Here is a 19,653-nt window from a genome sequence, read left to right as displayed (position 1 = left end):
GGACTCGGAAACGAAATAAATGGCGCTATTCAATAATTTTCGGCCCCGTATTCAATGAACAATAATATCTCCCCGGACGAAGTTGTTCGATTGGTGGGTGTGTGTGTGTGTGATAATATTGGAAAAATTAAGTCAAGGGAAGTGATCTATTTGTTACATGTTGACATCAGCTGGATTAATTATTTGACATTTGAGCTAATTTTTAAAGTTAAACGATCTCAATCTTGTCAATAGTATCTCTAAGTCGGTTACAAATCTTTGTTTCTTTTGTAATGTAGGCTAATATACTTTTACATGCCTTACGTGTATTGTTTCATTCGATACATATATTATATTTGGACATGAGACCTAAAAATATTAAAAATAGTTTCTCTGATATATTTAACAAGCTATTAAATACTTGTATGAGAAAATTAGATTTTAATGGCGTATCATATAATTCATCTCTAACTAAGTGGAAGCATTATAAATAGTATATCACGTACACATTTTTTATAGTGGCGTGAGAATTCGTAGTTATTACTTTTCGATGATTACTAGGTAAAGATTCATATGAAAAAGCGTCGATATGAAAAATAAAACTCGTTACCACCGATCAAACGTCCGTATACTCCGTAACCTAGACACCCCTTAGAAGCACAACATGTAATTTGATATCGGAGGATATGTTGAATGCGTTAATTATATACTTGTGAGTTTATAAAAAAAAAAAACTCATAAATATTAAATAAGTCTAATCTAACATCTTCAAAAATCAATTAAAAATTAGTCTACCGATATTTTGGGATGATAAATTATTTAAGAAAGAAATATGACCATGATAAAGGGTGTGTGTGTGTGTGTATATATATATATATATATAATGTAGAAGACTTTAATATTGTTGACATTCAAGCTTGATATAAAATATGACTATTTTGTCTCCTACATAAAAATAATGGTTCCATAAGTGCATGGAATCAGCTGTCCTTAAGTACGATCACAAGGAAAAGCAAAGAAAAAATAAACTCGTGTCAGTGGCACGCTTTATCAAATGCATATTTTGTTATTTTAATTTATTTAATTTTTTTTTAATAAGAAACAAGAATCCTATGCATTTTAAAATTTCGATGATGGGACCTGACAAACTAATTCAACCGTCGGGGTTATTTTCGTATTTTCCCTTATAGCAGAAGCCACGGCCTGATCCGCCAGAAAAGGAGCTCGAACCACAATGACAATTGTAGCCCCAATTCCCTAAGCCACTCTTCAAATTTAAAAAATCAAATTCAACCAGCAATGTCAACAACATTAACCTAGGCCTGTACGTGGACCTCGTTGCGATAAAATAATCAACTTCGTATATAGTATTTTACAAAGTATATAATTACTTTTTTTGTGTCACTGCATATCTCAATTTTGTAATATAAAACGTTGGTGATTTACAAAAAATTATAGCTAACGAAAACAATTTAGTTATAATATTTTAAATTGTACAACAGTTTAAATGGTAACAAAATTATCAAAATAGGTCTTTTGTCATATTTTTACGAGTCAGTTTCACGCATTTTTATCTGCAAGATGAGTTTTTTTATTTATAATTATTATAAAAAGTAACATTTTTGGCATAAAAATGATATTTTTTCATGAATTGGATCAAGTTGAAGATTCGTCTAACAAAATTAAATCATGAAAATCGGTGCTAAACGTATTTCATTTGCATGGAAGAAAATCCATGAATGAAGTAAATTTAGAATGTTGGTACTAATTTGATCCAAATCTATTCTTCTTGCTGTACAAAAAATATATATTAAAAAAATATTTGCCAAAAACTAAATTTTTAGTATTTTAAATTTATTTGAATATGAAAATTTTATATATTATTATAGGTATTTCACAAGGATAATTTAGATAATTTTTTTATCATATGATGTTTGTTAGATATTACATTAAAGCATATATGGATATAGATATATTATGCATCTAATAGGTTGTTTCCGCCTTAATAATGATCTAATTATTTATTTTATTTTAATTAATTCAGTCAATTCTTGCAAGGGACAATGGTTAGGTGACGAATAAAATGCATCATTCGGATCCAACCATACCCGTGGTCTAGCCCCAACTATTCAAATTTCCGGATCCTGAACCTCACCGCTGCTCTGTTCGCCCGAAAACTGAAAATACTATATAGAACGAACCACAGTCCAAGTTTCTGTACTCTCGCATTTCAACAAATTCATACTTGAATTCACAGCTTTTTCTGAATCCATTCACTGTCTCTATGGCCTCGTGATTCTCCAGCCGAAATGTGGAGAAAGTAAGGGAGGAAGGCAGGCGGGCCGGAAATGGAGGAAGAGATGGTGGAGGATGCTGCGAATGATGATGTGGTGGAGTACAGTTTCACGGCGTATGAGATTGATCTCGACTGTGAGTATGACGCCGCTCGCTTCTTCGACTTCAGCCGAGCCGAGTCGAGTACGGAGGCGCGCCAAGCTGAAGTCTGGTTCGACTCCGCCGGAAGCTACCCTCCTTCTCGTAACGCTCTTCTTTGTCTCCGCGCCGAAGTTTTACTTTTCCCAATATTAAGTCAGACGAGAGGTGTACGGTTCTTTTTTATTTTTTTATAATCACACCTTGCGCTGGAAATGTAATTTTCAGGATTTCTTCTATTTTTCGGAGCTTGAGGCACTGGCCGCAACGTGACACTGTTGTATAGGGTTAACTGTTTGTTTTGTGATTGAGTGCGTGAACCTCAGCGCGGCATTTTCATCAGCTTGTGATGCTGTAATTTGGATTTTTAATTAATTTCTACAGTTTTTTGGGGTATTATAATTAGAAGATTTTGGAGAGTCTTTTCCATCTGTTTTAGCTATCGAATCCTTCCTATGTTATCGATTTAGCTTAAATTTACTAATATTTGGCGATTTGTTTTTGCAGCTTTTGTGGCAAGGTTGGTACAAAAGTTACCCTCTTATCGATCCTTCCTATGCGATTTAGCTTAAAAGTTACCCTCTTGTTTTTTTTTATTTAAATGAAGAAGTTTCGATTTTTCTAACTAATGTTTTTCTAGTATTTACCAATGCTTTATTTTACGTGATTTAGCTCCAAACAAGTTGGTTATCCTCTTTTAATAAGGATCTCAGAAGATCCCCTTGCATAAATGGTCTAACTGTCATCAAAATATTTTTCCATGTCTTCTCGTGATGCTCTATCTGTGCAGGATCAACCTTTTATAATCACACAGTGGACAATAGTGTATCAAAAACTGAAACCAAGTTGTCAAAAACGCCATCTTTCCAAAGGAGTTCAACCATTATGAAGCCAACGGCAAGTCAATTGGCCAAGCAAAATGGTCCCTTCCTGACAGGTTATCCTAGGTGATTATTCCTCGTTAATGCAAAATAAATTTGATGTCGCCAGACTTACCATACTTTTTTTCTTCACATGTTTATCTTATAATTTTTCTATATTTTTTTGTGTTGCCAAGTAGAACTGCATTTTGCAACGTTGCTTGACCATGAAGATAATCATATCATTCAAATATTGAACATTTGTCGGTCATAGGAATCCATCACTTGGGGACCTTTTATGAGTCATGATTGGTTGATGACTCATAGCACATCTATGGTTGAGAATCAAGCTGCGAAAAGACAAAAACTTGAAAATGGTCTTCTTCGCAAAGTATGGATAAAGTTCTTGTTAGATAGTTAATTCAGTTTTTTATTTTTTCTTCACTTGCTTTTTATGGCTCTTGTTTAAAAGATGGATGCCTTGATGTCCTTTTATTGAAAGAATTAGTGAATTATCATGCATATTGATTTGTTTTTTCTATCTTGTTTATGCCGAACCTGACGCAGTTTCGGCTACTTTGTCTGCTTGATAAGTTCCAAAATAGTGTAGGGACTATGAAATTATTTCTTTCTTTTATGGCTTCTTAAACTTTATCTCCTTTCACTATAGGTTGGGGATGCAATGCAGCTTCAGCAAACTAGTTATGTCCATAAGGCATCAAATCGGGTTTGTTAAATGCATTTGGAAGAATATTTTATGAGTCTTAAGATGGTCAGGATTTTCTTAATGAATTGTTGCATTTCGAGAATTCTGTAAATAACTGCAGAAAGTACATTGTGCAGCCAGCTTCTTTGTCTGCTGTTATCTTCTTGATTTATGAACTGTTGTTTTAGGAAGATTTGGACTTAACTCAACCAAAAACTAACTCAAGTGGGAATATCCAAGTCTATATATGCAGCTCTCAGATATTTTATCTGGCGGATGTCCTCACGTCCAAGAATGAATATTCGATGCCTAATTATGAGCAATCTAATACATAATGATGGAACCTAATTTTTAGGTTGAATTAGGTCTAAGTCCTAATCAGCAAAGATGTAGATCTATTTCCTTTAAATGAGATGGATTACTAGATGAAATTACAACTGGTTTTTGAGGTTGAGTGCAATTTAACCGTTTCTACAGTTGAATTACTGCAAAGACGTAGATCTATTCCTTTTGAATGATTTGACAGGATGGATTACTGTATGGAAAACAATTGAATTACTGCAAAAATGTAGATCTATTTTTTTAAAATGAATTACTGTATGGAAAACAATTGAATTACTGCAAAGATGTAGGTCTATTTTTTAAAAATGATTTGGCAGGATGGATTACTGGATGGAAACAGAACTCATTCTAAAGGACGAAACACAATTCCCAGAGATCCAGATCTTGAGACAGCACGCAGGGCTCTAAGAACGAGGTTGGTTTGGTCAATTCATGCAGCATTTATATTCTTAACTTTCTGTGCGCTAAGGTGCTGTAGAGTGAGATTTTACTCTATGGGGTTTTGAGTGTCCTGCTCGTTGGTTGAGTTTCAGGTCAAAATATAATAAAGAAGCGGAATATGTGCCATCAAATTTTCCTAGATTCAAAGCTCTTCCTCTAAGCAGAAAAGTTGGTATCTTTATTATCTTTCATAAGGCTTCGCCAGTTTCAGATTATAAAATGATGTTCAGATCCATATCTTGGATTTTCAGATTCTTGATGCACCTTCATTTCTTCCAAAGAGAAGCCCTCCTTGTCTGACAGATTTTCGAGTGAGTTGTAAAAACAGTTTTCTATTCAGCATTTTCTTGTCAAGGTATTTTTGCATAATCGAACTGACGCGTACTTGGATGTTGAATTTTAATCGCCACTTACATTTAGGAATTTAACTTGAAAACGTTGGAGAGGGCTATGCTACACAGCTCAGCGGTTCCAAAATCCACAGTCCTGTGCCAACAGTCTGCTAAGGTTACTAAAATTAATGCGATGGATTATCAATATTAAAAGGTTTTCTTACTTTGTTCTTTGAGGTCTTTGTATTGATTGGGTAAGACTTGTCCTAAATCTAGTATGATGCACAAACATCAATTTTAGTTGAGATTATGCGATGTTCATTTCTGTCTTGTTGTTGCAGGCCTCACATAGATATACGGTGACCTCAGAATGTGGAAACCGAGAACTTCCAAGGTAGTACAATGGGATTTTTAAGTTTCGTTCTCTTTATGCCGTGAACTCTTTAACCCAGCGCCACAAACATCATTGTGGTTTATTTTCATAGTTCTTTCCATGAACTCTTTAACCTTGCGCAATAATCATCATTGTTGATTATTTTCCTAGTCTTGATATGACGTCGAGTAATTGCTTTAGATGGTATCATGGTGGAATTGACTCTCCAACGTTTTTCACTCTCTTTTTTTTTATCATTTTTGGTAGATAGGTTTGTTTCTTATGGTTTATTCATTGACATTGTCATCTTATTCTTATTAACCAGTGCATACTGTATTCGTCATCATAACACATTTCTGTCAGATCTTTATTTTAAAGTTTCACTGCTTTTGGACTGATTTTGATGGTTGTTTCGGTTTTTAAAATATTTCATGGCCACCTTTAACCCTTTTTGCACATTAAATGTTTGTGCTTTATATTTCAGACCCAGCCTTATGAATGCTTCAAAGCCAGAGGCTTCTGGGTCATCCCATGGCTTGAAAGCTCTATTCCTTAACAAGAAGGTAATGCCTTGGGGAAAAATGTTTAACTTGTGTACTTTTACAAGCACTATAGCTCTAATTCATATTATTATCATTATTTTGGTTTAGATATTGAGAAGCAAGGAGGATACTGGAATTTTTCACAACAGTAAGAAGGAATTAAATGTGCCTTCGGTAATTACCATGAAATTCCTGTTGTAGATAAATTTGATGTGTAAAAGTGCAATGACTTACCTTGCTTACATCACAGGCGTTAAATTTTCCCACGGACAAGAGGTGTCATCATAATCCCCCAACTGAACTTTTCAACAAGGTGAACTAATGAATAACTATCTGCTAGGTTTACACTCATCCTGCTCTTTATCATTGCTTCATTATAACTGTTTTCAAGAAGCATTTATGAATTGCTAGACTGTCAGTCCGCATCTGCTGCTCTCATTCTTCAGCAATTCATTTTTGTGCACAGTAATTCTAATTTAGTCAACCAATAAAATCATGGAAGGAGCATGCATTATGACTTCACATTATCTTTTTGCAAAACAGCTTTGTCTTGTACCTGAAATACAACCAAGTACCAATCTTGGGTCCCAACTGCCTCGGTCTACCAGCATATCAACCAAGGTTCCTTGATGTCCTTTTATTATGTTAAGAAATTTAAAACATGAGTTTGAGATTTTTTATGAAGAAATTGATTCCTTAACAGGGTTCAAAAGAGAATAGATGGGGTTGCTTCCAGCAAGGAAATGAGGTAAATTATGGCCCCATATTGTTTCGCTTTAAAATGTCGTATTTAGTTCTCATATGCTTTTAACTTTTGGCTTTCACTTGACTAATTATCTAATTTGTTACAGGGTTATCTTCCTGTTAAACAATGACAGATTAAACAACCATCAAAACTCAAACTGTCCCTGTTTGAAGGAAACACAGCAATTTGATGCCTGTGAGGGACAAATCGAATTTTGTACCACTGACAATTAGATAATAGCTGGTAATGTAATTTTTCCTTTACACAAGTTATAACTTGAACTTTAGGTTTACATCTAAAATCATGCTGTATCAGCAGAGAGCATGCGCTAAAATCTTGAAAGAGAACTTCGAGCCTCAATTGTTAACATTTGATTAAAGTTGGCAACTCTTCAGTCGGATATTGGTACCTCTTTGAATCTGGTCTCGGAAAATTGAGCCCTTCAGGAAGGATGAAGAAATGGAAATACCCAAGCATATTATAAGAGCAATTTTGTTACCCCACAAATGCTAATATTTGCCATAGGGCATTTTTTTTACTTTGGTAACATACTTCAATATAATCCTTCTTATTCTTTGACATATATATTTTCAGAAAAGAACTGTATAGCTAGACAACCTTGTTCAATATTCAATAAAGTCTACGTTGCAGTTACTTCAATTTCCCACTGTTCTGTAGGCTAAAGTTTCGTGCTCCCATGAAACATACACAGTTTGAATGGATAATGATAGGTCAGATAATTATATTAATGGCCATATTCATTGCGACATTTTTTCCTTTTGTTGATTTTCATCTTCGAATTCTTAGCCTATCAATGAAATGAGTATCCACAATATTTTCTAATAATACATTTCCCTTGTATTTCATCTTCTATTGTACTGATTATTTATTTGACACTTTTGTCTTGCATGGCTTATTTCTCGACTTCGTTATCCTTGTCTACTGAGTTGTGCGTTCGTTCCATTAGCTGAACCGAACGATGGAGGCATTTGCTTGGTCCATCGTCTTATATCATACGTCTTTCTTACATGTTTCTTCTCCCTCCCTACCTTTCTCTTCGTTATGGCGATGGCCAGGTCGTTAGGGAACAATGTTTTCCACACCAGAGCATGAAGAAGAGTTGAAATGAACATAATAAACACCATTGTTGATGACATGAATGAAAGTGTCAATGCTAGTCCTTGGCTTATTACAGAAGGGACTTGTTCTGCATATTTGATTGTTGCTATTGAAGCCGTTGTCATTGGAAAGGTGTAGGACCACCATGCCACTGAAAACCTGTCAATACCATAATATATGTTAGGAATACAGTTGTAGATAAAAGATCTCATGTGCACCTGTAAGGATTGTGTATCGTATTATCGTAAATCATATGTTGATTATCGATAATTTATGAAATTGTCATGTGATTATGTATATGATGTATATCATGACAATGAAAATGAGAAAATAAGTATTGGATATGAACAGACGTTGTAAGAGCTCGAGTGGAGAAGCCGGACGTCAATACAATGCAAAATCAATATTTGGACAGAACTTGTGGCGCCCGAGCGGTAGAAAATGACCGCCCAGAGCGCCGGTGTGGGAAAAATTGAGGCTCGAACAGAACACTCCGTGCCCGAGCGGTAGTTTTTGACCGCCCGAGCGCGGTGTAATTAGAACTCGGGGACAGAATGTCTCGCGCTCGGGCGCGAGAATTCTACCGCCCGAGCGCGAGAGCGGTGAGGATAAGAATAAGATTTTTCCTTCTTTTCCTTCGTCATTTCATTTCAGCAACTTCGAGGGAAAGTTAGAGAATTCGATTTCTTTCGTCCGAATCGACTTCGAAACGTTGTCCAAACGCGAAACAAATTATAGATTCGGAATCTTCGCGTTGAGAGCTTCTTTTTGAGGTAAATTTCTTCTAGTTTCAGCAGCTCTAAATATGAAAGTGCTGAAATAGTATGTATTTGAAGTCGAGATTCCTATATGTGGTAGATAACCGACAATAAACGCATATTCGAAGTCGGAATTGAATTATGTTATGATATCGATTTGATATGAATTTTTAAAGTTTCAAAAGATATTTGAGACTTATATTGTCGATTTTGAATGATGTTATTGATTGAAATGAATATGTTATTGATGTAGATAGATTATTATACTGATATCTTTAAGCTACATCAACTGGAACGAATAATTGAGGTATGTTGCGACCGGGTAACATACGACATGTATCTGTATTATATGATATATGTTGGATTGGTTTGATTGATTGGAATGAGAATACATGTCTATATGCCTTATTTGGTGAGTTTATGTGGCATACATGACATTATGATTTGAATATCGATGTATAAAATAAATGCTTTGTTAACACACATCGTTTGATGCATACATCGATACATGATATGCACGTTGAGCTAAATCCTTGGATACCCTGATATGATTTGATTGGATTCTGGGTTTGTGAACACAATGCTATGTTTGGTATTACATGACCCTTAAAGCATAGACATTAGTGGCCCCGATGATTGATTGAGATTTGGGATTTGATGGCGCTTTGTCGACGTTATCATACGAGTATCCCTTATTGAGGCCGGTGTGCCAGCTCGATCATTGATTTGATAGCGATTCGTTTGATTCTGACATGTGCTCAGTGGATGGGCATTTGACCTGATACCTCCACGACATACATGCATTGCATACCATATATAATTGATTAGATACAAGTGGTATATATGATGATTGTTCCATACGGAGCTTTGCTCACCCCCAAGGGGGGCTGTTGTTGTCTTTGTGTGTGGACAATGACAGGTACTCCAGGATATCAGGAGGCCGGAGAGAGTACTTCTGGAGGGAGTCACAGTTTGAGCTGAGGTTTTATGTTTTGTTCCCAGCACACATATATATATATATATATATATATATATATATATGTATCTATATATCGGGGCATGTCGCGAAGATTTGAGGTATTTGTATATGATTGGTTTTGATTATGTGTGGGCGAGTTTTATGATATGAGATAAAATACTATTTTTAGTATTCAAATTATAGAAGAAATATTTTGGACTCATTGTAAAGAAAATTTAAACTCGTTTTCCGCTGTAATTAATTAATCATAATCAGATTGTGTTGTAATAACGATTAGGAGCTAAGGGTCCCACAACACCCATTGTGAAAAAGATATAATGGGCATCCATGGTGAACATCGCTGAGGTGACATACGTGAATCCAAGAGTATAAATGCCAAGGCTGGATTGTTCTAATTTGATAAATTGCATTAATTAGCTCATTATATAACAAAATAATAATAAACAATATATGATGATTATGATGAAATTCACCCTACTATTAACCCACTTTCTAAATTTTTGGTTGAAATTAGAGGTCTCTCTCATGGCAATTTTAATGTCAATCTACCAACGTCATTAATAAAACTTCAATTTAAATTAGTATTTGTAAGTTATGTTTGATTACCTGAATCCCCTGAAAAAGTTGATCCTCACAATCAGTGAGCAATAGAGAAACAAAGCGATGAAGTAACAAGTCCTGGCCAAGCTATCAAATTCACCATAAATAGCGCTCCATGCAATGCTTGCTGAGGCTGGAGTAGCAATAAACATAGAATAAACAGGGTGCAGCTCCTTGGGCAACGCTTCACTTGTAGGCAATCTTTGATACAAAGTGACAAACACAACAAGATAATGAGCGAACCCTATAGCCCACAAGAACTTCCCTGCCTCCTCCCACCCCACTTTTGCTGCCAAAATCGCCCCAACGAAGTTGCCCACAACCGAAAGATGGGAAGAAGGATTTGCAACTTTACACAGACGACTTTTCCCCCCTGAAAGCCATTGCCCATATATTTTCAGGTCAAGAAATATGATAGGTGCCATGAACACGCACCAGATGACGGGATGCAGTATGTTTGGTGCTACAACGGGTGGAGCACCGATTGCTAAGAACATGCATACGATCCAAGGAGCGAAGAAGAAGTTGACTCGGACAGGATGGAAGTATTCTCTCCTCACGGCTTCGAAATAGAATATGCACTTTAATGTGTACGTGATGAATACTAGAAGAAGCACAAATAAGGCTAGTAGCCAGATTGATAAGTTGATCAAGGGGGAAATGTGGAGGAATTTGGTGGCTGGACTTGTCGATAGGGAAAGCCAAAGAATAGCCTGGCTGCTTAGGCCCAGACATATACCAAAGCAGCCGATAGGGAACCGGAGGAGGAAGGGCCATTTCTCATCCTTGGGTAGAAGTATGTCCTCAGACTCCTGCAAAAGAAGTGCTACAAATTATTGCAAGCAAACTAAGCCTTCTAACAAAAGTTTCAATGCAGATCACGATTTCGTTTAGGAAACTATGATGACAAGTGTTCATTTTTTCTTGTTTTTTTTCCCATTTCTTCCTTTGAATCAGAAAAGTTGGATGAAAGGGTTGTCGCTTGTCAACGAAAACAAATGTTAGTCAAATGTTTCAGACAGAACGAGGTCATTCTACATGTATAATCGTGTTAGATATGCCATTGTCACTTTCGAACAAATAAAAAAACAGACGCACAATAAATGTACCTTGATTTGGTCTAATTCAGGTCCTGTAAGAGCAGCAAAGTATCTTCCAGCGGGCACACTTTCATTAACAGATTCATCAATCCCACCTAATCCATCACTTTGCTCAACGTTAACCCCACTGTCCCTTCTGAATGGCAACCTTGAATTCTGCCTAACGATACCTGATCTTGTTCTGAAAATATTGAAGTCCCCTTTCTTTCTTTCTGCACAACCAAATCCTCCAAAACTTTTCCCACTTCTTGCCAATGATTGCCTCTCCATTTTCTGCTTATGCGCTCTGTTGAACGCCGAAAAGCCAGTTTCCAGGGAAACTTGCCTGCTGAAACTCCTATAAGGTTTCCTCCATTCTCGAATTTTGATTGGTTTGTTGAACTGTCTTTCTTCTTTTGCACACCCCATCTCATTTTCTTGATGTTCTTGCTCTTGCTCTTCTTCTTCTGGCACTTCATGGATATCAACAAAATGTGATCGTGGGAAGGTACTTACCATTTCCATGTTCACCATGAATATGGTCTCAAAGCTATTGATTTCAAGTTTCACATACGAGAATAAGGATCTTGGTGGTGGTAGATTACTTGTTATTCCTAAGAGAAATAAATGGTTTTTATTTTGGTGCCAATAGTGGCTTTATTATAAGGGTTTCTCGTGAATGAAAACCAGCCATCTGTTGTCCAGAAGTATGGCAACAAATTACAGGTGTTCCATTTTATCTTCAATTTGCTGTGTACCTGAGGGAGGGAGGGAGTTTTCTATTACACGGGTTTGATACGATTGTGGGATTATATATTATATTTTTTGGCAGTCACTCACGTGTCAGGAATATTTAACCCATGGCACCGTGGCCTAGCAAATTCTATTGTTCACGAGCCTTCCTGATTTGTAAGTATATGATTTAGCCCAACACGGACCTAGTGTCCTGTTCTATGCCAGACCACCTACTTTATTGGTGGATGAGAACGGTCCTCTACGAAGTGTGGCCTGGCCAATTTTATTCAAGTTCATGAGCCTTCCTGATTTGTAATTCTAAGTTAGACGTTCTGCTCTACGCAAGACATCCAATTTTATCGGTGGATTAGAACGGAACTCTTCGAAGTTTTGACTGAACTGGTGGGGTGCGCCAGGCCAAGGCAATAGTGCAACGCCAAGACAACGCACGAAGACCCAGGCAGCAAGCTACCTTAATGGGCCTTCCCCCTAGAAAAATTAATTTAATATCGTGTGAACCATTGGCCCACGTATCAGATATTAAACTGATAAGAACAGATACTACACTTGATCTTAGCCAAAAGGCCGAGAAAGGTATGAGTTATTATACCGATAGAGTTCAGTTTTTATAGGCTATTTCTCTCTCTCCTGCTTTATATCCATCGATGTGGGAAATCAAGCTGCATTCTCCAATTACATTTCCATACTGGTTATTGTTCGCACAGCACAAGTCTAAGTGTCTAACAGATCCAATGATAATTCAAATGACACAATTTCACGGATTTCTTTTCTTTTTTTTAAGCTCATATTTTTGTGAAATTTTTATTTTTTTCAGTATTAATTTTATTGCAATTTGAATATGATCCAGTTAATTATTTACACTTGTGAGTGGATTTGATTGATGTAAAAAAAAATCTCAATTTTTATTATCTCTAAATAAGTTAAAAGAAGTTTAAACTATTTCCTGATTTTTAAATTTTAAACGTGTTGCGTAAAAGATTTTATATATAATCATATTTTTAAGTTGTCATTTAGCATCGTATTTCTTGACTGAAATCAAATCCAAATTTCTTACTCTACAATGGTGTTAAAACTTAAAATTCTTTTGGTTTACTTGCATATATTTTCAACTCCGCCAATCTTTTATTAATATGGATATGATATATCTACCTAAATTTGCTAATTATTACATATATACACGAAAGCTTTAGAAAACATTGTTTTTTTATTATTACTATTGTTGCAATGAGGTTGGGAAGTTTTGTTTTGTGAATTTGAATATACGTGTCTCTCTTGTTGTGGGAGAGGTTTATGTCATTACACATGCTGTTGTTAATTAAACTAATCAAACAAATATTTTTGTAAAAAAAAAAGACAAGAAAGAAGGAAAAATATTGCTTTTTCCTGTTTATTTTTCTATTTTACAAATTTGAGCATATTCATGTGTTATTTTAACCTAGTGATTTGTCGTGCGGTTTTCATATTACCTTACCTATAAGACACAAATGTACAAAAGAAGGTGCGTAACGATGACATAAGTCGGGTGGAAAATTGTTATTCTCCCATGTGAACTATTGTCCCACTGACAGGTGCCCACAAAGGGAAACCATGAAAAAATAAGCCCAACTTCGGTTAAAAGATCGTTTATTTTTAGCAACAGAAAGTAATGGAACAACCAAGGGTAACATTGGAGACAGCTCTCTTGAATTGCTCTCTTGAATTGAAAATGTGCCCATTTTAAAATCTAAGCCAGACCTAACTAACTTTTGAAAAACCTTAATGCTCTTGCTAACCTTTCCAACTAGATTCAGCCCTTTTTCAGTCAATGGTGATGGTTAACCAGGTGATGCAGCCATTCAAAAACTTAGACTCTGCAGAACAGGAAATTTTCAATCACACAAGTGAAGTTTGGAAATTCAAGTATCCTGGGTTACAACAGTGAAAATAGATAGATCAGGTCTCTGGTTTTGAGTTAGCCAAATTGGTATATGATCAGAGACAAAAAATACGCAAACTTCAATCCAACAAGAAAGGGGATGGGAATAGAGATATCAGGCAGCTATGATATAAGCCTTAGCCACACTCTGTTCAACAACATTTTCAAGAAACACTTTGAAACATGGACTCAAATTCAATTCAACATTTTGAAGATATACTTTGAAACAACCTGCTCACGACTCTTCGCTAAATTCTAAGAATTTTCCCGTAACTCCATGATGAGAATCAAGAATGTTGCCCGCGACAAAAGGACAAGATCTCAGAACGGTCAGCTTTTTGTTTCTGAGAGAATGTTTGCAATGTTCTTCCTTCTACTATTTACCGTTAATGCTGACAGCATGATATCAGGTCAGAAAACAACACATTTGAATTACTAACAATTGACACACATTCAAGGAAGTGTCATATGATCTGTGATCTCGTGCAAATCTCTCAACTGTTTTGAGACCAGCTAGTTCCTGCACCGTTTCAACACCAGTTGTTTGAATTAATACGTTCACTCGGGCACAAACAGGGGTTGGTTATTCGTTGAAAAAAAAGTGAACAAAGATGATCTTTCCTCATTTGATTCCATTTAAGTCTGTAATCTTCATCAACCTCAACAATCCAAAAGACCATTAAAAATCGGAGAGTTAAAAGTATATCAACAATAACATAACTGAAATGAAAATTCACATTCAAGATTAGAAACAACCACAGCTTAGTATATAACAAACACGCTTGCAATGGAATAATGATGAATTGATTCACAACTGTATCCTCTAGGTAAAGAAAGATATATCTCTGGCAAAACAACTTTGTTTACAATTTAACTTGGGTAAGTTATAATCAACAATACCAAAAGAATCGAGTCTTTATCCGTGTCATAATATCGTTCAAAGAACGAATAGAATCACATAAAGGTAAGAAAAAGAGAGAACTTTATCCTCTTGAACCAACCCATTTCAGAACATTTATGTAAAGAAAAGCAAAAGAGGTAGGAGCAATAACTGAAAAACCCTTTTCCAAACACCAGCTTCCTGGACAACTATATTATCTTTACTTTTGTCTCGGAATCGAGCTTTAAATCAAAGGCACAAAAAGGATCACACGGTTAAAACAACGATTTTAAACTTATCATTTCCATTCAACATTTCCTATCAATGAGCCGTAGCTTTGGATCTCTTCTTGGCTTCACTGTAAAGAATCACTCCCATTACGGTAACTGCAAACCCGGTCATCCCCATTACCGTTACCGGGTTCCTGAATATCAAGACCGATACAACTGCGGCAACCGCTGCCTTGGCATTACCCAGCACTTGCAATGTCAATGCGCTTGTGTGTTTTGTGACCAAGAAATTGGTCAAGTTAACCAAATATGCAATTGTAGCATTGGCGACCAACAAAAACACCATATATCCATCTCCACTGGCCTTCTCCACCGTTACTGCCATTACATTTCCTTCTATATACAAAGTAAATGGCAGTAAAATCAATGCTGCCATTGGAGCCATATACAGCAACAAATTCATAGAATGCAGTTTTTCACCTTCAGAACTCAATAATATCCCCTGAACAACAGATTTTAAAGCTCTGCCAGCAGTAGAACCAACGCACACCAAGAACCCAAACAGATGAAACAAAGGCTCGCTATTACTAGCCAAGACAATTCCAAGAACCACAGGGACAAGGGCAAAATACACCTCAGCGGATTCCTTCCTACAAGTGATCACAAAAGCAAATATAGCCGTAAAAAAAGGCGTGGTAGCCCCAATAGCCTGATTAAACGACACCGGAAGGTACCTCAAAGAAGTATTACCGCAAACAACAGAGAAACAAAATATGACACTCAAAGCAAAGATCTTGAAAAACTGTTTCCTGCTGTGTATTTGCTGGAAGGGCACGATCTCGAGCCATTTAATTGCCAACAAGCTATAAGTAGCACAAGACAACATGTGCAGCATGGTCAAGAAAATGGGGTACCTATACCCGTAGAAGCTGAGGAGGTACTTGTTGAGTAAGAGGACACCAATGTTGGAGAAATACCAGGATGCAATAATGGCGGCTGTCGTGATATTGGGAGATATCAGAGACGCATATTGCTGCTGACGTATTTCCGCAGTTGGGGTCACCGGAATATCCAAAACTTGATCGCTGTTGGGTTCCAGCCGCGGATTGCTGCCCCTTCTCGTCGTCCATGATTGTGCCTCCACCATTACAAAACAAAAATCAACAACTTCACCCTTTCCCCAGCACACACACACACAAAGAGAAGTGTGTGTGTAGAGTATAGTACGAGTTTTCTGTGCGTGAACAACAGTGGGTATGGATCGGGGGTAGTGTTAGATTGGCTGATGATGACCTAAGGGGTGGGGGTTCGATCTGATTGGACGGTGGAGCTTTAGATTTATGAACAGGGAGAATGAGGACGGTTGGATGGAGAATGGAGGAATGAAAATGATTAGATTTAGGGCGGGGGATGGCCCGGTGACTGTCGGTATAATAAATGTAGTTGCATCTTTTTAAAAATTCTGGAGAAATCTCAGCTCTAAATCTAATATTCCATGGTTTAGGTTTACAAATTTATTATTATCACGTGATGATTATAATATAAAAAAAAAATGTTATATCAAATGATGGGATGGTTTTTGTTACTTTAGCAAGTATATTGTATGACAATCATTATTTTTTTAGATGAATCAATTTTTCTCGTATTTGTAATATTAAATATAATTTTTGATATAAAAAATAATATGTTTTTTTTTATGAATGGTTTAAATAAAAAATTTGTTTCTCAAAATTGACTCATGAGACCATAAGTTTTTGTTTTATAAGTTCATCCACATTTATATTGTTTTTGGAGTACTAGTTCTATTATGAGACAATCTCACAAATCTTATTCGTGAGACATGTTTACTCTGCTCATATTTATAAGAGAAAAAATTTAAAATATGTGCTCGGATAAGGTTTTTTTTTAATGTTTTTAATTTTTTTTAAAAAAATGTTCTATGAGTATAGTTTTTAGATAACAACAGAAATAAATTTTTAAAAATATTTTTATAAATAAAAGCAATGATGAAGCAAAACATATTATTTTTTAATTGTAAAATTTTTTATTATAAAATAGTTGTTCAATCATATATTTGTTCTTTAAAAAAACTTTTAAAACATTTAATAAAAAACACTCTCATGAAAATGTTTTATAAATACTTTTCTAAACGGAGTTTTACTTAATTCTCAGATATGTTTTTTTTTTTCCGATGGAGTTTTTTTTTCAATTGAATTTATTTACTACATATATTTTTTATAAAATTAAATTTCACATCATAATATATAATATATCAATATTAGTATACGTTGAAATAAATAACTCTGTTTTTATAACTACTAGTATATATTTCAATGCGTTGTCTGCTTGCTTATACATAAAATATTTATTTAAACATGATATTTTTTGTTATTTTCAAATTAGTGATTTTTTTATTAGGAGTGATATATTGTCTAAATCTAAAATTTAAAAGTATCGATAATATATAATTGGATTAAAAATAAATAAAACTAAGATTTTAGATTTAAAAGGATATTCTATTTTAAGGGGAAAAAGTTTTATTAATAAAGTTATATACATGTACATGGGTATATATAATAGTGATTTTAAATAAAACGTCATCAAACTAATTAAAAATTAGTACAAGAATATCAACTTTATTTAAACAACAAGACATGAGATATCTCAAATCCTCAAGATATTGTCAGCTTGGCGGCTGCTTGTTTTTTTTTGTTTTTTTTTTTGTTTTTAATAGAAAAAATTACTAAATGACATAACTAGTATCGATTCATTTTTTTTAACTAAAAAAATGTTTTTAGTAGAATGTCAATGACTAGAAATAGGGTTTGTTCGTGGATCAATCGATCGATATAAAGCCAATATTTACTTATAGTTCATTTAGGTCCATTAAGTTTGAAATGAGATATCGAGTTCGAGATCAACTCGTAACATAACCCTCCAATAACGAAAATGGTTTGTGTGAAGGAATGGTGGGGTGGTTTAGGTAATTCTTTGGGACCAATTACAAGATTAATTTGTCTTTGATGTACTTCTAATCTGCATTCGACGTTGAATCGCAAAACACACGCAACTAATTGATTAAAAATATAATATTAATAATATTAAAAAAAATTAAGATAAGCACATCATGTCACACAATAACAAATTGATCAATTAATTAGGAAGACTAAACTCAATGGTCCCTCCGAAAACACGTGCAACTGTAGTTCCTCGAGAATTGCTTTAGTCCTAACACTATATTGTAAGGGACACCATGAACATGCAATAATTTATCAAATCATTAGATATGGTAATGGATTTTTACGTAGTTACTTCACAGGTCATATATACTCCCGACTTTACGATAGTTATTGTTAGATGATTCATATCAGTTGAATAAATTTATTGAGAATTGTATATATGAACTTAGACAATATTCATCTCTCTTGATCTAATTTTCGAAGTTTAGTAAAAATCCAAATTCATGATTGTGCAAGCTCGAGACATACTCATGATACCGAATGATGGTAAAGAGAAATTGTGGGGTAATCTATGGAGGGCCACTGAAACTCGGGTGAATTCTCTTGGAGCAGAAGGCGATGCAAGATCAATTGGTTAGTGATTATATGCATGTTTTCTGGGTGGCATGCACGTTGCTGTTCCTTGTGATCATTAATATTACTTTCGGGACGGGTTCGGAGATGAAGATACTAATCACATATCCGTCCCGAACTATTTTGGAGATTTTAAAAATTTCCGAACCCGAACTCAAACCCAAAAAAATCGGAGATCTCCGTGCTCATTTTTTGTTTTTCCAACGAGTCTCCGAACCTATCGAGAAAGTTGACATCGTTAGGAAGATCATTGAAATGGCTGACTTGGTCTGGGCTGCTCGCTGTCACTGACCCAATTTAAATGGGCTAGGTCATCCAATCAAGCTTAGGCGCAATCCAAACGTTAAGACCACTTCTTGGACTGTGGCTCAGATCCAATAATAAAGCAATAAAGGATATAATATATTTAATCAATTAAAGAGTTTATATATATTATTCATTAAATAAATATAAGTTAATATACTAAATATTTATAGTTTTAAAAATAACGATGACAAACCAAAATGAATAGGTAAAAATAAAATTCTCATAAAAAATAAGATTATATTACTGGTTTTTTTTTTTTGGTAAAAAAAAGGAATAAAAAAATATTAAATGTTTTTTGGGCAAGCAAATGTTTAATTTAGGTATCACTTGGTGGAAGATTCACTCACCATTTATATATTATTTTAACAAAATTAACGAGTCAACATGATTCGTTTTTGATATTAATAATTTCCATTCAAATCAGCATATAACACATAATAAACTTTTGACTATAAAATTTAATATTTTTCACTCAAATCAATATATATTATATGACAATACTTTATAACATAACTAAAACAAATTTATATTTTTTCTTAAAGAAATAATACTTTAGATATAACAATAATAAAATTAGAAGGTTAAGGAAAATAATTTTAGAAGTAAATGGTTTACATAATTCAATAAGCATATATATAAAAATGAAAACGGCACTAGCAGAAGCGTCTTAGGTGCTAATTGCTAA

The 19,653-nt window shown here is 34.8% G+C and overlaps 3 protein-coding genes and 1 non-coding gene across 9 annotated transcripts; 1 reads left to right on the top strand and 3 right to left on the bottom strand.

The window, feature by feature from the left end:
- Nucleotides 1-3,325: 3,325 nt before the first annotated feature.
- On the top strand, nucleotides 3,326-7,384 carry LOC142555700 (protein TPX2-like). 6 transcript variants are annotated; one of them, XR_012822450.1, is made up of 14 exons: nucleotides 3,329-3,359; nucleotides 3,943-3,999; nucleotides 4,638-4,735; nucleotides 4,854-4,929; nucleotides 4,992-5,072; nucleotides 5,182-5,268; nucleotides 5,435-5,487; nucleotides 5,951-6,029; nucleotides 6,117-6,182; nucleotides 6,259-6,321; nucleotides 6,552-6,629; nucleotides 6,712-6,756; nucleotides 6,860-6,996; nucleotides 7,069-7,379. XR_012822450.1 is itself a non-coding variant. In XM_075666747.1 (13 exons), the coding sequence occupies exons 2-13, from the start codon at nucleotides 3,955-3,957 to the stop codon at nucleotides 6,881-6,883; spliced, it is 795 nt and encodes a 264-aa protein (XP_075522862.1). In that variant the 5' UTR covers nucleotides 3,329-3,359; nucleotides 3,943-3,954; the 3' UTR covers nucleotides 6,884-7,379. The 6 variants fall into 6 exon arrangements, 4 of the variants coding, with proteins under 4 accessions (XP_075522859.1, XP_075522860.1, XP_075522862.1 ...); XR_012822449.1 differs by having other exon boundaries at nucleotides 3,330-3,359; nucleotides 7,072-7,379; XM_075666747.1 differs by having other exon boundaries at nucleotides 6,860-7,379.
- A 130-nt stretch (nucleotides 7,385-7,514) lies between these two features.
- On the bottom strand, nucleotides 7,515-12,639 carry LOC142555699 (guard cell S-type anion channel SLAC1-like). Its single transcript, XM_075666743.1, is given in 4 exon segments — nucleotides 7,515-7,717; nucleotides 7,719-8,031; nucleotides 10,216-11,021; nucleotides 11,319-12,639. Coding segments are annotated over 4 exon segments (1,674 nt in total). The 5' UTR covers nucleotides 11,823-12,639; the 3' UTR covers nucleotides 7,515-7,666.
- Nucleotides 12,426-12,621, bottom strand: LOC142504711 (U2 spliceosomal RNA). The gene has a single exon (XR_012804333.1). It is a non-coding gene; the product is annotated as a U2 spliceosomal RNA (small nuclear RNA).
- Nucleotides 12,640-14,704: 2,065 nt separating the features above from the next.
- Nucleotides 14,705-16,469, bottom strand: LOC142555698 (putative sugar phosphate/phosphate translocator At1g12500). The gene has a single exon (XM_075666741.1). The coding sequence runs from the start codon at nucleotides 16,214-16,216 to the stop codon at nucleotides 15,161-15,163; it is 1,056 nt and encodes a 351-aa protein (XP_075522856.1). The 5' UTR covers nucleotides 16,217-16,469; the 3' UTR covers nucleotides 14,705-15,160.
- Nucleotides 16,470-19,653: the final 3,184 nt, after the last annotated feature.

Source organism: Primulina tabacum, chromosome 9 (genome assembly GCF_025594145.1).
Source record: "Primulina tabacum isolate GXHZ01 chromosome 9, ASM2559414v2, whole genome shotgun sequence".
NCBI classification, from domain to species: domain Eukaryota; kingdom Viridiplantae; phylum Streptophyta; class Magnoliopsida; order Lamiales; family Gesneriaceae; genus Primulina; species Primulina tabacum.
This window is presented reverse-complemented; position numbering and strand designations above follow the sequence as displayed.

Bases quoted from the DNA above. Each gene is read 5' to 3' on its own strand.
- LOC142555700 (XM_075666744.1), top strand. From the start codon at position 3,955: ATGCAGCTTCAGCAAACTAGTTATGTCCATAAGGCATCAAATCGG. The intron at 4,930-4,991 runs GTTGGTATCTTT...AATGATGTTCAG, and splicing joins CTCTTCCTCTAAGCAGAAAA to ATCCATATCTTGGATTTTCA. The intron at 5,488-5,950 runs GTAGTACAATGG...TTTATATTTCAG, and splicing joins GGAAACCGAGAACTTCCAAG to ACCCAGCCTTATGAATGCTT.
- LOC142555698 (XM_075666741.1), bottom strand. From the start codon at position 16,216: ATGGTGGAGGCACAATCATGGACGACGAGAAGGGGCAGCAATCCGCGG.